At 41.5% G+C, this 14,250-nt stretch overlaps 1 protein-coding gene across 1 annotated transcript in view; it reads right to left on the minus strand.

Moving 5' to 3' along the window:
* DEUP1 (deuterosome assembly protein 1) overlaps positions 1–14,006 on the minus strand; it is a 62,245-nt gene extending 48,239 nt beyond the window's left edge. The window contains exons 1-5 of the mRNA XM_063444949.1: positions 13,908–14,006; positions 11,970–12,034; positions 11,386–11,557; positions 9,031–9,126; positions 5,677–5,811 (exon numbers count right to left, since the gene is read on the minus strand). Coding sequence (XP_063301019.1) covers positions 5,677–5,811; positions 9,031–9,126; positions 11,386–11,557; positions 11,970–12,031 — 465 coding nt within the window. The 5' untranslated portion in view covers positions 12,032–12,034; positions 13,908–14,006. The remainder of the gene's footprint in view (positions 1–5,676; positions 5,812–9,030; positions 9,127–11,385; positions 11,558–11,969; positions 12,035–13,907) is intronic.
* Between the last annotated feature and the right edge of the window lie 244 nt (positions 14,007–14,250).

The following is a 14,250-nucleotide window of genomic DNA, read 5'->3' on the forward strand; positions in this document are numbered from 1 at the left end:
AGTTAATCGGTATGGTCTCATGGAAAATAACAGGCTCAAGTAACGGTCTACCATCGATGGCCTCAACAGCCAGTGGTGTCTCTTTTAACTGGGATGGGATAGCATGCTTGGCAACAAAACCCTGATCTATAAAGCTCTCAGCAGCTCCAGAATCGATTAGTGCCATAGTCTTTACTACTCCCTTCTCCCACCTCAAAGAAACGGGTAACAGAAGCCTGAACTCTTTGTAGTTGTGAATAGAGGACAAAGTAGAAACACCCAAGGCCTGTCCTCTAGAGAAACTTAGGTGCGAGCGTTTCCCGAACGATTAGGACAATTTAGGCGTAAATGTCCTCTGACTCCACAATACATACATAAACCCTCCCTTCTTCTGTACTGTCTCTCTCTCTCTGTGAGATGAGTACTGCCTATCTGCATAGGTTCAGAAATACGTAAGTCCTCGAACTCAGAATTTTGAAAGGTAGGTGCTAGTTTAAAGGAGGGTCTGCGGGTCCTATCTCGAGTGTTCTGCCTCTCTCTTATGCGTTCATCAATACGAGATATAAAAGAAATTAAATCCTCCAAATTCTCAGGGAGTTCTCTAGTAGCGACCTCGTCAAGAATTACATCTGATAACCCATTCAGAAACACATCTATATAAGCCTGTTCGTTCCACTTAACTTCTGCCGCCAAGGACCTGAACTCTAGTGCATAGTCCACAAGTGTTCGATTGTCCTGTCTAAGGCGCAACAGTAATCTAGCTGCATTGACCTTTCTACCAGGAGGGTCAAAAGTTCTTCTAAACGCAGCTACAAAGGCATTATAATTATAGACTAGTGGATTATCATTCTCCCATAAAGGATTGGCCCATCTCAGAGCTTTCTCAATGAGTAAAGTAATAACAAATCCAACCTTCGCTCTATCTGTAGGATAAGATCGGGGTTGTAATTCGAAATGGATGCTAATCTGGTTCAGAAAACCACGGCACTTCTCCGGTGACCCGCCATAACGTACTGGTGGGGTAATACGGGAAGAAGCACCTACAGTGGCTACCTCTAGACCTGAGACTGCAGGAGAAATAGAAGGAGTACGTGTCTCCTCAGGTGGGTTACTAGCACGAGACAAAAGTGCCTGTAGTGCTAGAGCCATCTGATCCATCCTATGCTCCATGGCGTCAAACCTGGGATCAGAAGAACCAAGCTGACTGTTTGTACCTGCAGGATCCATTGGCCCTGTCGTAATGTCAGGATCGGGACAGGGATCCAACACGCAGAGTACAAAGAGTGGAAAGGTACGTATACCGGGCCTTAGAATGGCCGGACTAACGTACCGAGAGTAATAGAGAATAGTCAGAGACAAGCCGAGGTCGAGGGAACGGGAAGACAGATAAGCGAGAGACAAGCCGGGTCAAGGGAGAACAGAGAAGCAGGGAAGTACAACAAGCCGAGTCAAAACCAAATAGAGCAAACTAGAATACCAGAGCACTGAGTGACTAGACAAGCTAGAACCACGACAGGGCAATGAGCTGAAGAGAGAAGTAAGCTTAAATACCCTGGCTCCGGATGGTAAGCACGCCTCTGACAAGTGCCGATTGGATATCGGACACTTGAGTGACAGGTCGCTCGTGATAGCGTCATGACGTCACGTATTGAGCGTCCTGCTAGAAAAGAACGTGGATTCCTCGCGGCCGGTGTTTAAGTGGCTGGATGAACCGCGAGGAACGGAGGAAACAGCTCGCCTGGACGGATAAACCATCAAGTCTCTACCTCCCTTAGAGGTAGAGACCTCAGGTACCCTGACAAGTATATTGAGTGAAACTACCGAACAACCAGACCACCCAGGAATGAGTGTGCCTCCAATTACCGTTTGCAACAATGTTGCAAACGGGTAATTGGCAATCATGTAATGTGTTCTGTGTCCTCTGGGTGGCCGCCATTCAGGAAACAAACACGTGGCGGCGGCCATCTTAAACTACCGAACAGCGGTGTTTTGCCGTCGAGTGTCTGGAACTAAAATCGGACACTTGACTAGGCAAACACCGCTGAGACCTCCATACTTCCAGAAATTCGTATGGAAACTACCGAATGACCCGCCGTTCGGTAGAAAGAGCCCCATAAACAAGGGAATTCATTCAAACCCTCTCCAGGCTCTATAACACAGGCAATTCGCCTGTTTTCATTCCCTTGTTTGTGACCGACCGCAGGGCCAAAATGCATGGAACTGTTTTCGGATACTTTACCCATGCGGTCGGTCAAATCTTTGGAACCCCATATCTCACGAACCATTCATCCGAATTACTTGAATTTTGGATATGTTGTCCCCCTGAATAAGGGCTATCCAGCGATGCTGGATTTAAAGGTGTACCCCCGGGTTTTGGGGTACATCCAGAACTTGGCTGAAAAAGTGTACCGGATAATTGAGTTTAATGTTATCTGAGGGGAGGGGATGTGTGGGCTGAACCATGTATGTGATTGGTTATTTTATGCCTCCCCCTGGGTGTGGCCTGTATGTGGATTAGTGTAATAAAAGCCAGGCTGGATGAGACAGTCCAGAGTTCCTGTTTTAACCTCAAAGTGATGTGTCGTCTCATTATTGGGGGAAGGATTTATTGTATGCTGTTCCAGTTGACTGCTAGGGGTACAAGCCTATTCGTATGGTTCCTATTCAATGGTCTACAGCATTCATACGCTTGGGAGAATTTAAAGGTTTCTTGGATTCGGTGATTATGGTGTCTGGTGGAGTGCTTGGAGTCCTCTGGAAGCGCTAGGAGCATCTTTTAACGGAGGTACCAAGTCGGGGTGCCAGGTGATCCGTTACAATGACGTTGAAGGCACCCTGTAATTCCTACACAATTACAGTAGGAGGCCGTAAGGCTATTTGCACAGATACATCTATCCTCCATGAAATAACTTGATCTATGCAACATTTATTTATTTAGAATTGCCATCTTTTCACTTCCCCCCTCCCCCCCACACCTTTTGAGAAACCCAGCTATTCCAGCGCCTCTTTTAGTCACCATCAAAAATCCTTATGAGTGGATGAAGTGATTGCAATCTGAAAGTATAATGGGGTGAAATTGCCCTCACTAAATCTATTCAATAAAAATGTAGGCACAACAGGTCTTAAATCTCAGAGGCCACTTATCATCAGCAGAAATAAACACAGAATGCTTAATAAGAACATACAATGTCTTTGCTTTAAGTACGTGAATTTGTGTGCTCTCTGTGGCCTGACGGGAATGAATCCCTGTGTATATGAACCCCAGGCTTCAACAGACTGGACGGCTGACATTTACACAGTAATAGTGAACGCTCCCAGGTCAGTGTATATTTACAACGCTTTTTACCTGACTTGTTACAGTTGGGGAAGACCCATTTCTGTGGTTAAATTGAAACGTAAACGTTTCATTATCTCCGGGGGAAAATGCTTTAGTTTTAATATAACAATTATAGCAACGTCTTGAAGCAAGCTATGCGTGAAAGGCAATACTGGTTCATGTACACTGAACAAAATTATAAACACAAAACTTTTTAGAGTGGCCTTTTATTGTGGCCAGCCTAAGGCACACCTGTGCAATAATCATGCTGTCTAATCAGCATCTTGATATGCCACACCTGTGAGGTGGATGGATTATCTCGGCAAAGGATAAGTGCTCACTAACACAGATTTAGACAGATTTGTGAACAATATTTGAGAGAAATAGGCCTTTTGTGTACATGGAAAAAGTCTTAGATCTTTGAGTTCAGCTCATGAAAAATGGTGGCAAAAACAAAAGTGTTGCATTTATAATTTTGTTCAGTGTAGTAAGCCAATGTTTGTACACGACACTCTAAGCAGAAAAATCACTAAAGCCTGTTGTAGTGGTTATGGTGCTAGGAGTATTCTGGCTCTGGCCCACTGTTAAAAGTCAAGCTGTTTTAGAATAGTTTGCCACTTATTCGAGGCTCGCTGACCCACCGAACAGATTTCACTAAAGCTGAAATTCACTATGCACATTAATTACATCATTTTTTTATGGACATAATTCATTAGTTGAAACGGCCAATGACATTCCTTGGCTACTGAATTACGTCTAAACACGCAGAGTGCGCAGACCAGGCTGCCAAATGTCAGTTACTTCCTGATTCTTACAGTGATTGCAGGTTTGTAGCAAACAAGAGAAATTCAGAGGGATGTCATATATATTTTATTTTTTTCTTCTCCAATATTTTACTTCAATAAAACATTAATATAGGACTGTTACACCCGTGTAAGGAGCCTTATTCCGTCTGCCTTGTTACTGCTAGCAGGGCCACCATCAGGGGGTGACAACCATGATGGTTGTCATGTGCCCGGTGGCCGGGCCCCACGCATAGCAGCGGAACTGCCGCCGGTACACTTGCACTGGGTCCGCACCCTGATTGGGCCCATCGGGTTGCATTTAGGGCCACCTGATGGGCCCTATATCTTCCCAGTCAGCGCTGCGGCCGTGCAATAACACAACCGGGCCCCTTTAAAAAATTGCAGCCACAAGTACTACTAGGAGGAAGTGACGTCCGGTCCTTTCCTCCAAGCACAGTTCGCGCTGGCGGGAAGGGAGACACAGCCAGGCCGTGAGGACAGGAGAGCCACGCCAACTCCCATCAGCCCCAGCAAAAAAAAAAAAAGCAGTAAGAAAAATTAGCTATGTGTGTTTGTATGTCTGTATCTATATATCTGTATGTATGTCAGTATGTGTCTGTCTGTGTGTATGTATATCTGTATGTATGTATATCGGTATGTGTCTGTCTGTCTGTGTGTATGTCTGTATAATTTCATGTATGTATATGTCTGTCAATATGTGTGTCTGTCGGTCTGTTTATGTCTGTCTGTATGTCTGTCAGTATGTTTGTATGTTAGTATGTGTCTATGTCTATTTCAGTATGTGTGTGTGTCCGTGTCCTTTTCGTACCAGTGCGTGTGTTTGTGTATTCCTGTGGGCATGATTTGGGGGCAGGCTTGGAGGCGGGCCCCCAGTGTTAGGGCCCCAAAATTACTGATGGTGGCCCTGATTGCTAGTGAAGCAAGGGGTAATAAAAAAAAAAAAATAAACAAAACACAGGATTAATCTAAAGAAATAAATACCATGCACATTTAGCCATTCCTAGTATGGCTGTACACTCACACAGTGCTGTACACTCACACAGTGATAAATAATACCAGGAAGTATTACTTTACTGAGAGGGTAGTGGATGCATGGAGTAGCCCTCCAGCTGAAGTGGTAGAGGTTAACACAGTAAATGAGTTTAAGCATGCGTGGGATAGGCATAAAGCTATCCTAACTATAAGATAAGGCCAGGGACTAATGAAAGTATTTAGAAAATTGGGCAGACTAGATGGGCCGAATGGTTCTTATCTGCCGTCACATTCTATGTTTCCATGTTTCACTCACACGTGCAGCATAGTGCAGGTTAAATTACTTTACACAGTAAGCACTGGTTGTGAAAGGAGGGCAAGGTATGCTATACCAACAGAGAATTTAAAACAAAAAAGTGGCAGCTTTAAACAGCCTGGGGTATAATGTACCTATAGCATCATATATTACAAGTGATATGTTGTTTCAGTGACAAAGCAGTGCGGACCAAAGTGAAAATATAGAAAGTACGTATACAAAAAGCTATTTTTAGCTGTAGGTAAAATACATGAATGTACAGCTCATTAAGTTAATGTCACTCTTACCTCAAGCTTCTGCATTAACCACTGGATCTCAGTTTGACTCGCCTTGGCCCCTGGACATGGCTCGGCATTTTTATCCCGCGGATTCTTTGAGTTGCAGAAACTGAGCTTTTCATAGCTTTTTTTCAATTTACAGAGCTATAAAAAGTCACAAAACAGATTAGAATATTTCTAGCGGTTTGTCTCAATCAATCAACATGGGCAACAGTGCACAATAATTTTGTCTTGAAGTGAATGAGCTTGTTTGAATAAAAAAAAATAGATGAGCCAATAGTATTTCCAATAATACTTTTAAAAACGCACGCTAACCATCACAGCCCGTGGTAGTGGTTACAGCGCCAATCAATTTTGATTGAACTTCGTTAAATGAGGACCGTCAGCTGACATAACTTGATGTAGACAAAACTTTACTAAAAACTTACTTTATCCATATATGGTCAACATTTACTAATGCAGAAGGGGGACCTACAGTTTAGTGATATTTGTGAAGAGGATCAGGACCACAGGGACCCTGGTTTGTGTCAAATCATTCTAAAACAGTGGTCGTCATCCTTACAGTGCCCCTCTAATTTTCTTTTAAATCTAACTGGCAGTGTTACCTTGATTCACACTTCAGCAGAAATTCACTGGAATGATAACACAATCAGAAGATATACATGGGAGAAATGAATAGCTACTGAAAATTGGGAGAATGTTGCTAAAGACAAGGTTTAAACTAGGGAATATTTTGTAACAGCACAGAAAGCCATTATATTATTGAAACCAAGAACCTCAAAACAATCTATTTTACTACTTAACATCTGAAACTTCTAGCAGTTTTTAATTGTACGTTTTAGATATGTTGTATTCTAAATTATTATAAATAAACAGAATAGTTAATCAAATAGTGTTGCCGCATGTTGAATGTTATATCAGAGCGCCATCTAGTGGCAGTAAAGCATATGGCAGATTACTGGCAATTACTGCAGAACGCAAGTGATGAGCATCATTTAAAAAAAGCACATGTGCTCTGTAGCTGGCCTGCAGCATTTTGCACTGCAGATCAGGTCATTTTTCTTCTCCAAGCCCCAGACTTTATACGAGTCCAGAAGTGAAGAATGACTCAAGATGTATTAATGCTGGGGAAATCAGAGGAAACATTTACTAAATACTAGACTTGTGCAAAATAGTTTAAGCCGGTTCATCCAAATAAGATTCCTGGTAGCTGTTGAATGAATCAATTACGAGTTGTTTTACCCGTGGCAATTTGTACATGTGGCTCAATTCCAAGATTTAGAAATGATTTGTTCTGTATTGGTTGACAGGAATTTAATTCGGAAAAATAATGCATAACAATTTTTTACCAAGTCTCCTACATAACTAATTTTAGTGAATCAAAAACAGAACTGCAAAATTAGAAAAAAAAAAGTCCAGATACACTGTAGTCATATAGTTTAGTGATTTTTAGTCACTAAATTCTGACATTTAGTACTTTAGCAATTGTTAGTTAGGAAGCAGTGATAATATTTTTCAAACTAGACAAAGATTAAATAAAAAGATGTGATTATGCAGAATACACGGCAAATTACTACAAAACACTACACAATTACCTGGAAAGTGATACAAGAAAAAGACAGCAGAAATGTTACACCCCAGGAAGAAACACCAAACCAGACAGCTTAATCAAAAGCTCCGATCTGAGAATTGCAGCCATTGTAACCACACAACCTCTTACATTTGAAAAGCAATGATTTAAACGATATAATAAACAAGAAAAACATGACCTTCAAACAAGGGTGAATCAATAGTGATCAAGAACTCTCAGAAATTGCATCGCTAAAGGAAACGGGCATTTACACGTCAAATATATTACTAAAAAATTGGACAAATACCCTCTTCAGGGATACAAAGCCCAAATCAGGGAGTTATTAAAACGCTTTCCAAAGAGCACCCACAAGGAACTGAATAATCTCGTGCCTCATGTGGGGACATTCTAATGCTGCCAAAAAATCCACAAAACTGGGAGTCCAGAAAGAAGAAAACGTTCCAAATGATTCAATACGGTTAGAAATACTTTCCAAATGACTCATCAAGAAAAGTCACCTTTAACTATGTCATGATTCCCTTTTATTCCAGAAGTTTGGTCCTTAAGGGGTTAAAGTCTATGGGGATTTTGATAGATGATTCATTTGGAGTAAAGGTTTTTCTAACAGATCCATTTGAAAAGTTTATTACATTGAGGCCTAACTAAGCAGATGTCCAGTCTAGCAGAGACTTCAAGAATTTTAGACCAGACGCAACCAAGTAAAAGACAAGATCAGATAAATACCCGATACTACCATGCTGGTAATGATGGGTGTAGATTCTCTGAATAGTAATATCCCATCTAAAATGGAACGGATTTCTGTCTCCAATTCCTGCCATCCCACAACTTGTCACCAAGCTTACAGAATTTCCCCTAGTGCGTAACGTAAAACATAATGTTATAGTTTTAACAACACCATACACCTACATGTGATTGGCACTGCCAGGACCAAGAAAACGGCCTGTGTCCATTCCACGTTTTTCACTACAAAGAGAATATTGTACAAAACAAATATGAATTGTATGAAAATAGGGTCAATTGTGAAAGTGCCACAAGCAGAGCTGCTGTAGTACAGTGACATATAAGTCTAACCTTTAATGAATAGGTAAAACCATAAAAGATGTGCAACCACAGCTGGCAGAGGGCATAACAATTCAATAAATATTTCCATAACCCCCAAATCTTGTCTGTAACAACCTCAGAGCAAAGCAAAATAACAAAACGTGTGTGTGTGTGTGTGTGTGTGTGTGTGTGTGTGTGTGTGTGTGTGTGTGTGTGTATATGCTTACATATACACACACACACACACAAACAAAATGGTGGATTGGGGGGAGGGGTCTGTCCTGCTGTCTCAACTTTGTTGCCTGGTGTCTACAGATGCCAACAGCAAGCAGGCTGATAACCTCCATTTTTGGCCTTCCCCTTTGAGCATCACCAATGACACAAGACACGTGTTACTGGCATGTTCACACGCCCGCCGTCCCAACTTCATACCTTCTATTGTCGGGAGCTACCGCTGCTGGATATCAATTTGGCCATAATTTCTATTACCTATCTGTCCATCACAGGTATAACTGTGGTCTATGCACAGAAGGGGAACATACAGTTGGCTGAGCACCATTAGAAGAAAATGACCCGATTACTGGCCAATGACTCACGTCCAGCCTTTTCTATATAGAACCTAAATTTAGACAGGTCACATATTCTGTAGATTATCAGACAGCAGCACAGCAGAATTAGTGGGAATAGCAATAAAAAAATCTAACAGATAATAATGAAACAAAAGGGCCTACCTGGTATTTCAATGCTTGTAGTTGCTTCTCATATTTCTGCACCTTTTCACGTTCAGCGTGATCTGCTTGTTCCAGCTTCTTGCAGAGCATTTTAATCTAAAACACACATTCAGGGAAAACAAACATATCTATTTTTTACTTGGTTTATCAATGTCCATGTATCAAAGTTATTTGTCCATATACTGCTATGTGATGTATGCATGTCAGCCATTAATTACAGATGTAGTGAAATATTCACATATTCAACACTGCCAGGATTAGAGCCTAAAGTAACTGAACCCTCCTGCAAATTTTCATAGGAAAGAATCCATGAAAATATAGCTGTCACAGGATAGAGGCCATGGGAGTATAGCTATCTGTCACAGGATAGAGGCCATGGGAGTATAGCTATCTGTCACAGGATAGAGGCCATGGGAGTATAGCTATCTGTCACAGGATAGAGGCCAGGATATAGCCATCTGTCACAGGATAGAGGCCGAGGGAGTATAGCCATCTGTCACAGGATAGAGGCCATGGGAGTATAGTTATCTGTCACAGGATAGAGGCCGAGGGAGTATAGCTATCTGTCACAGGATAGAGGCCATGGGAGTATAGCTATCAGTCACTGGATAGAGGCCATGAGAGTATAGCTATCTGTCACAAGATAGAGACCGAGGGAGTATAGCTATCCGTCACAGGAAAGAGACCATGAGAGTATAGCTATCTGTCACAGGAAAGAGACCGAGGGAGTATAGCTATCTGTCACTGGATAGAGGCCATGGGAGTATAGCTATCTGTCACAGGATAGAGACCGAGGGAGTATAGCTATCTGTCACAGGATAGAGACCGAGGGAGTATAGCTATCTGTCACAGGATAGAGATCGAGGGAGTATAGCTATCTGTCACAGGAAAGAGGCTGAGGGAGTATAGCTATCTGTCACAGGATGGTGGCCATGGGAGTATAGCTATCTGTCACAGGATGGAGGCCATGGGAGTATAGCTATCTGTCACAGGATAGAGACCGAGGGAGTATAACTATCTGTCACAGGAAAGAGACCATGGGAGTATAGCTATCCGTCACAGGAAAGAGACCATGGGAGTATAGCTATCCATCACAGGAAAGAGACCATGGGAGTATAGCTATCCGTCACAGGAAAGAGGCCATGGGAGTATAGCTATCTGTCACAGGAAAGAGGCTGAGGGAGTATAGCTATCTGTCACAGGATGGAGGCCATGGGAGTATAGCTATCTGTCACAGGATGGTGGCCATGGGAGTATAGCTATCTGTCACAGGAAAGAGGCCATGGGAGTATAGCTATCTGTCACAGGAAAGAGGCTGAGGGAGTATAGCTATCTGTCACAGGATGGTGGCCATGGGAGTATAGCTATCTGTCACAGGAAAGAGGCTGCGGGAGTATAGCTATCTGTCACAGGATAGAGACCGAGGGAGTATAGCTATCTGTCACAGGAAAGAGACCATGGGAGTATAGCTATCCATCACAGGAAAGAGACCATGGGAGTATAGCTATCCGTCACAGGAAAGAGGCCATGGGAGTATAGCTATCTGTCACAGGAAAGAGGCTGAGGGAGTATAGCTATCTGTCACAGGATGGAGGCCATGGGAGTATAGCTATCTGTCACAGGATGGTGGCCATGGGAGTATAGCTATCTGTCACAGGAAAGAGGCCATGGGAGTATAGCTATCTGTCACAGGAAAGAGGCTGAGGGAGTATAGCTATCTGTCACAGGATGGTGGCCATGGGAGTATAGCTATCTGTCACAGGAAAGAGGCTGCGGGAGTATAGCTATCTGTCACAGGATGGTGGCCATGGGAGTATAGCTATCTGTCACAGGATGGAGGCCATGGGAGTATAGCTATCTGTCACAGGATAGAGGCCATGGGAGTATAGCTATCTGTCACAGGATAGAGGCCATGGGACAGGATAGAGGCCATGGGAGTATAGCTATCTGTCACAGGATAGAGGCCATGGGAGTATAGCCATCTGTCACAGGATAGAGGCCATGGGAGTATAGCTATCTGTCACAGGTAAGAGGCCAGTGGAGTGTATATCTGTCAAAAGGAGGTTGTGGGCATCGCTCTCTGTAATGGACAAAGTGCTGATTGAGTATATCTATAATGTGAAGGGGGGCTAGGAGATATTTGGCATGGGGGTGGGGTAATAAGTATTTGACAGAGAGACACTCAGCAGCAAGGACACAATAACCATGATATAACACAAACTTTTAGAGCCAAGAAAAACATACAGACTTTAAAAATAAAATATAGGAATGTTTACTGAATAGAATTAAATGAGGTTTGCTGCAAAATGTTACTTTGATCATAGCAATTTAAAGAGGTATGTGGCTTTTAAATACCTCACATGTCTTTTCATCCAACGCGTTTCTCGCTTCAGATAGCTCCTTATCCTGGGCCTGGATTCTTTGCTCTAGGACAATGACTTGCTGCTCCCATTCCACCTTCTTGCTATTCACCATAATGTCAATCTGGTGCATAAGTTCCTCCAACTCATTTTCACAAGACACATCCCTAGAAAAGCAAGAATCAGAGATTGGAGAGTGATGGAATGTCACCAAGTGCCTTCATCAGATCTGATCCTAGATAGCACTATTAGTGATAGTTCAGTACACTAGTGGCTTTATTGGACTAAACCAGGGACTGGGAGAATTGAAAAGAGAATTTCAAGGTTTAGATCAAACCAGTCGAATTGGCTTTTTCCTATATAAAGCTGTTTGACCTATAATTTGCACATATTCCAATTTATTTAATAAACCACAAGGTGTTATGTGCAAAATGTGGGTAAATAAGTAGGAAGATTCTGTTGGTTTCCACGGCGATCAGAACACATTCAGAATTTTGATGGACAGGGAATAAAAATAGGTCTAATATTACTTTTAAAAAGTCATGGATAAAATTCAGCAGTCATAAATTCTGCACTCACCTGATTGGTAGGCAGCACTGAAATCCAGGGCGATGTTGGTTCATTTCAGTCTCTTTTTGCATTTCCTGATTTGATGAAAAAAAAAAAAAAAAAAAAAAAAAAAGAAATAATTAAACCGGATTTAGGGAACTTTAACCCCTTAAGGACACATGACATGTGTGACATGTCATGATTCCCTTTTATTCCAGAAGTTTGGTCCTTAAGGGGTTAAAGAAGGCAATCATGTTTAAAAACTACAAGTTAGTTACACAAATTTCTTACATTTAGATTTGTGAGATTTAAAACGTTATAGTGCAAAAGTGAAAGTTATTCATTTTTTTTTTTTTTTTTTAAATTCATAGTCAGGTCACAATACAGACTGTACAGCTACAAAAAACATTTTTCTTCAACTTTCATTAAAATAGAAAAGGGGGCTTTAGCTTAATGAAGCAACTTGGGTGTATAGATCGTGCACCTGCAGTCGAACTGCCATTTTGGAGTTAAATCAGTTTTGTTTCTATTTATGCAGTCCTAGCCACACCTCCACTGGCTGACAAAGACAACATGAAAAAATTGTTTCATTTTCAATCAGATCTTAACTCAGTTGAGAAGTTTTTATCTCGAGCTCTGCACTTTAAACACACACAGGAGGCTTCTGCGGGGTCTGGAAGGCTATTATCAGAGCAGAAAATAAGAATTTCTAAATTAAAAAGACCGTGCAATAAAGGAAGTTTAAACATTTGATCTCTCTTTACAGGAAGTATTTAGGAAGGCTGTACAGGTTACATGCAAGGAGGTGTGGCTAGGGCTGCATAAATAAAGTGAAAATTGAGCAGTGAGACTGCAGGTGCATGATCTATACACCAAACTGCTTCATTAAGCTAAACTTGTTCAGATTCCTATATTGTCCCTTTACATCACTGCGAGAGTAACACAGATAAAGGGTAGAAAGGCATTAAGAGTTATATTTTTCCCTAATTCATTCATTCATTCATTCCTTCCTTCATTTATTCATTCATTCCTTCCTTCATTCATTTATTAATTCATTCCTTCATTCATTCTTCGATCCATTCATTCTTTTATTTATCCATTCCTTCCTTCTTTCATTTATTCATTCCTTCCTTCATTCTTTCATTTATTCATTCATTTATTCATGCTTTCCCTCATTCATTCACTCCTTCCTTCATTTATTAATTAATTCATTTATTCATTCCTTCCTTCATTCTTTCATTTATTAATTCATTCCTTCATTCATTCTTCCATTTATCCATTCCTTCCTTCATTCATTCTTTTATTTATCCATTCCTTCTTTCCTTCATTTATTCATTAATTTATTCATGCTTTCCCTCATTCATTCACTCCTTCCTTCATTTATTCATTATTTCCCTCATTCATTCCTTCCTTCATTCTTTCATTTATTAATTCCTTCCTTCATTCTTTCATTTATTAATTCCTTCATTCATTCTTTCATTTATTCATTCCTTCCATCATTCTTTCATTTATTCATTATTTCCCTCATTCATTCATTATTTCCCTCATTCATTCTTTCATTTATTCATTATTTCCCTCATTCATTCTTTCATTTATTCATTATTTACCTAATTCGTTCTTTCATTTATTCATTATTTACCTAATTCGTTCTTTCATTTATTCATTATTTACCTAATTCGTTCTTTCATTTATTCATTATTTACCTAATTCGTTCTTTCATTTATTCATTATTTCCCTCATTCATTCTTTCTTTCATTCATTCTTACATTCATCCATTCATGCTCTAGTCTAGCCCAATCAGCTGATTCGGACTACATTTCCCATGATTCCCATCCAGCTTGTAGCCTGACTGAGCATCATGGAACATGTAGTCCAACATTAGAAATGACGCCGGATCGCTGCTGCTAAGTCATCGCTCCATGTCGGGTTTCCCTGCACAGCTGCTCCATGTGCGCACTCCGTACATACCTGACCTGGGTACAGCCAGTCCTTCTCCGTGGATGTCCCCCGGGATACAGTGTCCGCACACCGGCCGCTCTCCCCTGAGATCACTCACTGCACTGTTTACCTCCCCGCGCCAATCATGCCGCCTCCACTCCAAAACCACACCCACCACCACTCTAGCCACGCCCACTTGCAGTTACAGAAGCCATAGACATATGGATATATGTCTATGAAAGAAGCCGTTATCTAGCCTAGCTCCTCCCTATGAGTAATCAGTCTGTTGAAGCCCCGCCCCTTCACAGATGGACTCCGCCCACAATACGGCGCGGAGATTGACAGTTAGCGCGCTGGCGGTTACCATGGTAAC

Source organism: Pelobates fuscus, chromosome 1 (genome assembly GCF_036172605.1).
Source record: "Pelobates fuscus isolate aPelFus1 chromosome 1, aPelFus1.pri, whole genome shotgun sequence".
Taxonomy (NCBI): domain Eukaryota; kingdom Metazoa; phylum Chordata; class Amphibia; order Anura; family Pelobatidae; genus Pelobates; species Pelobates fuscus.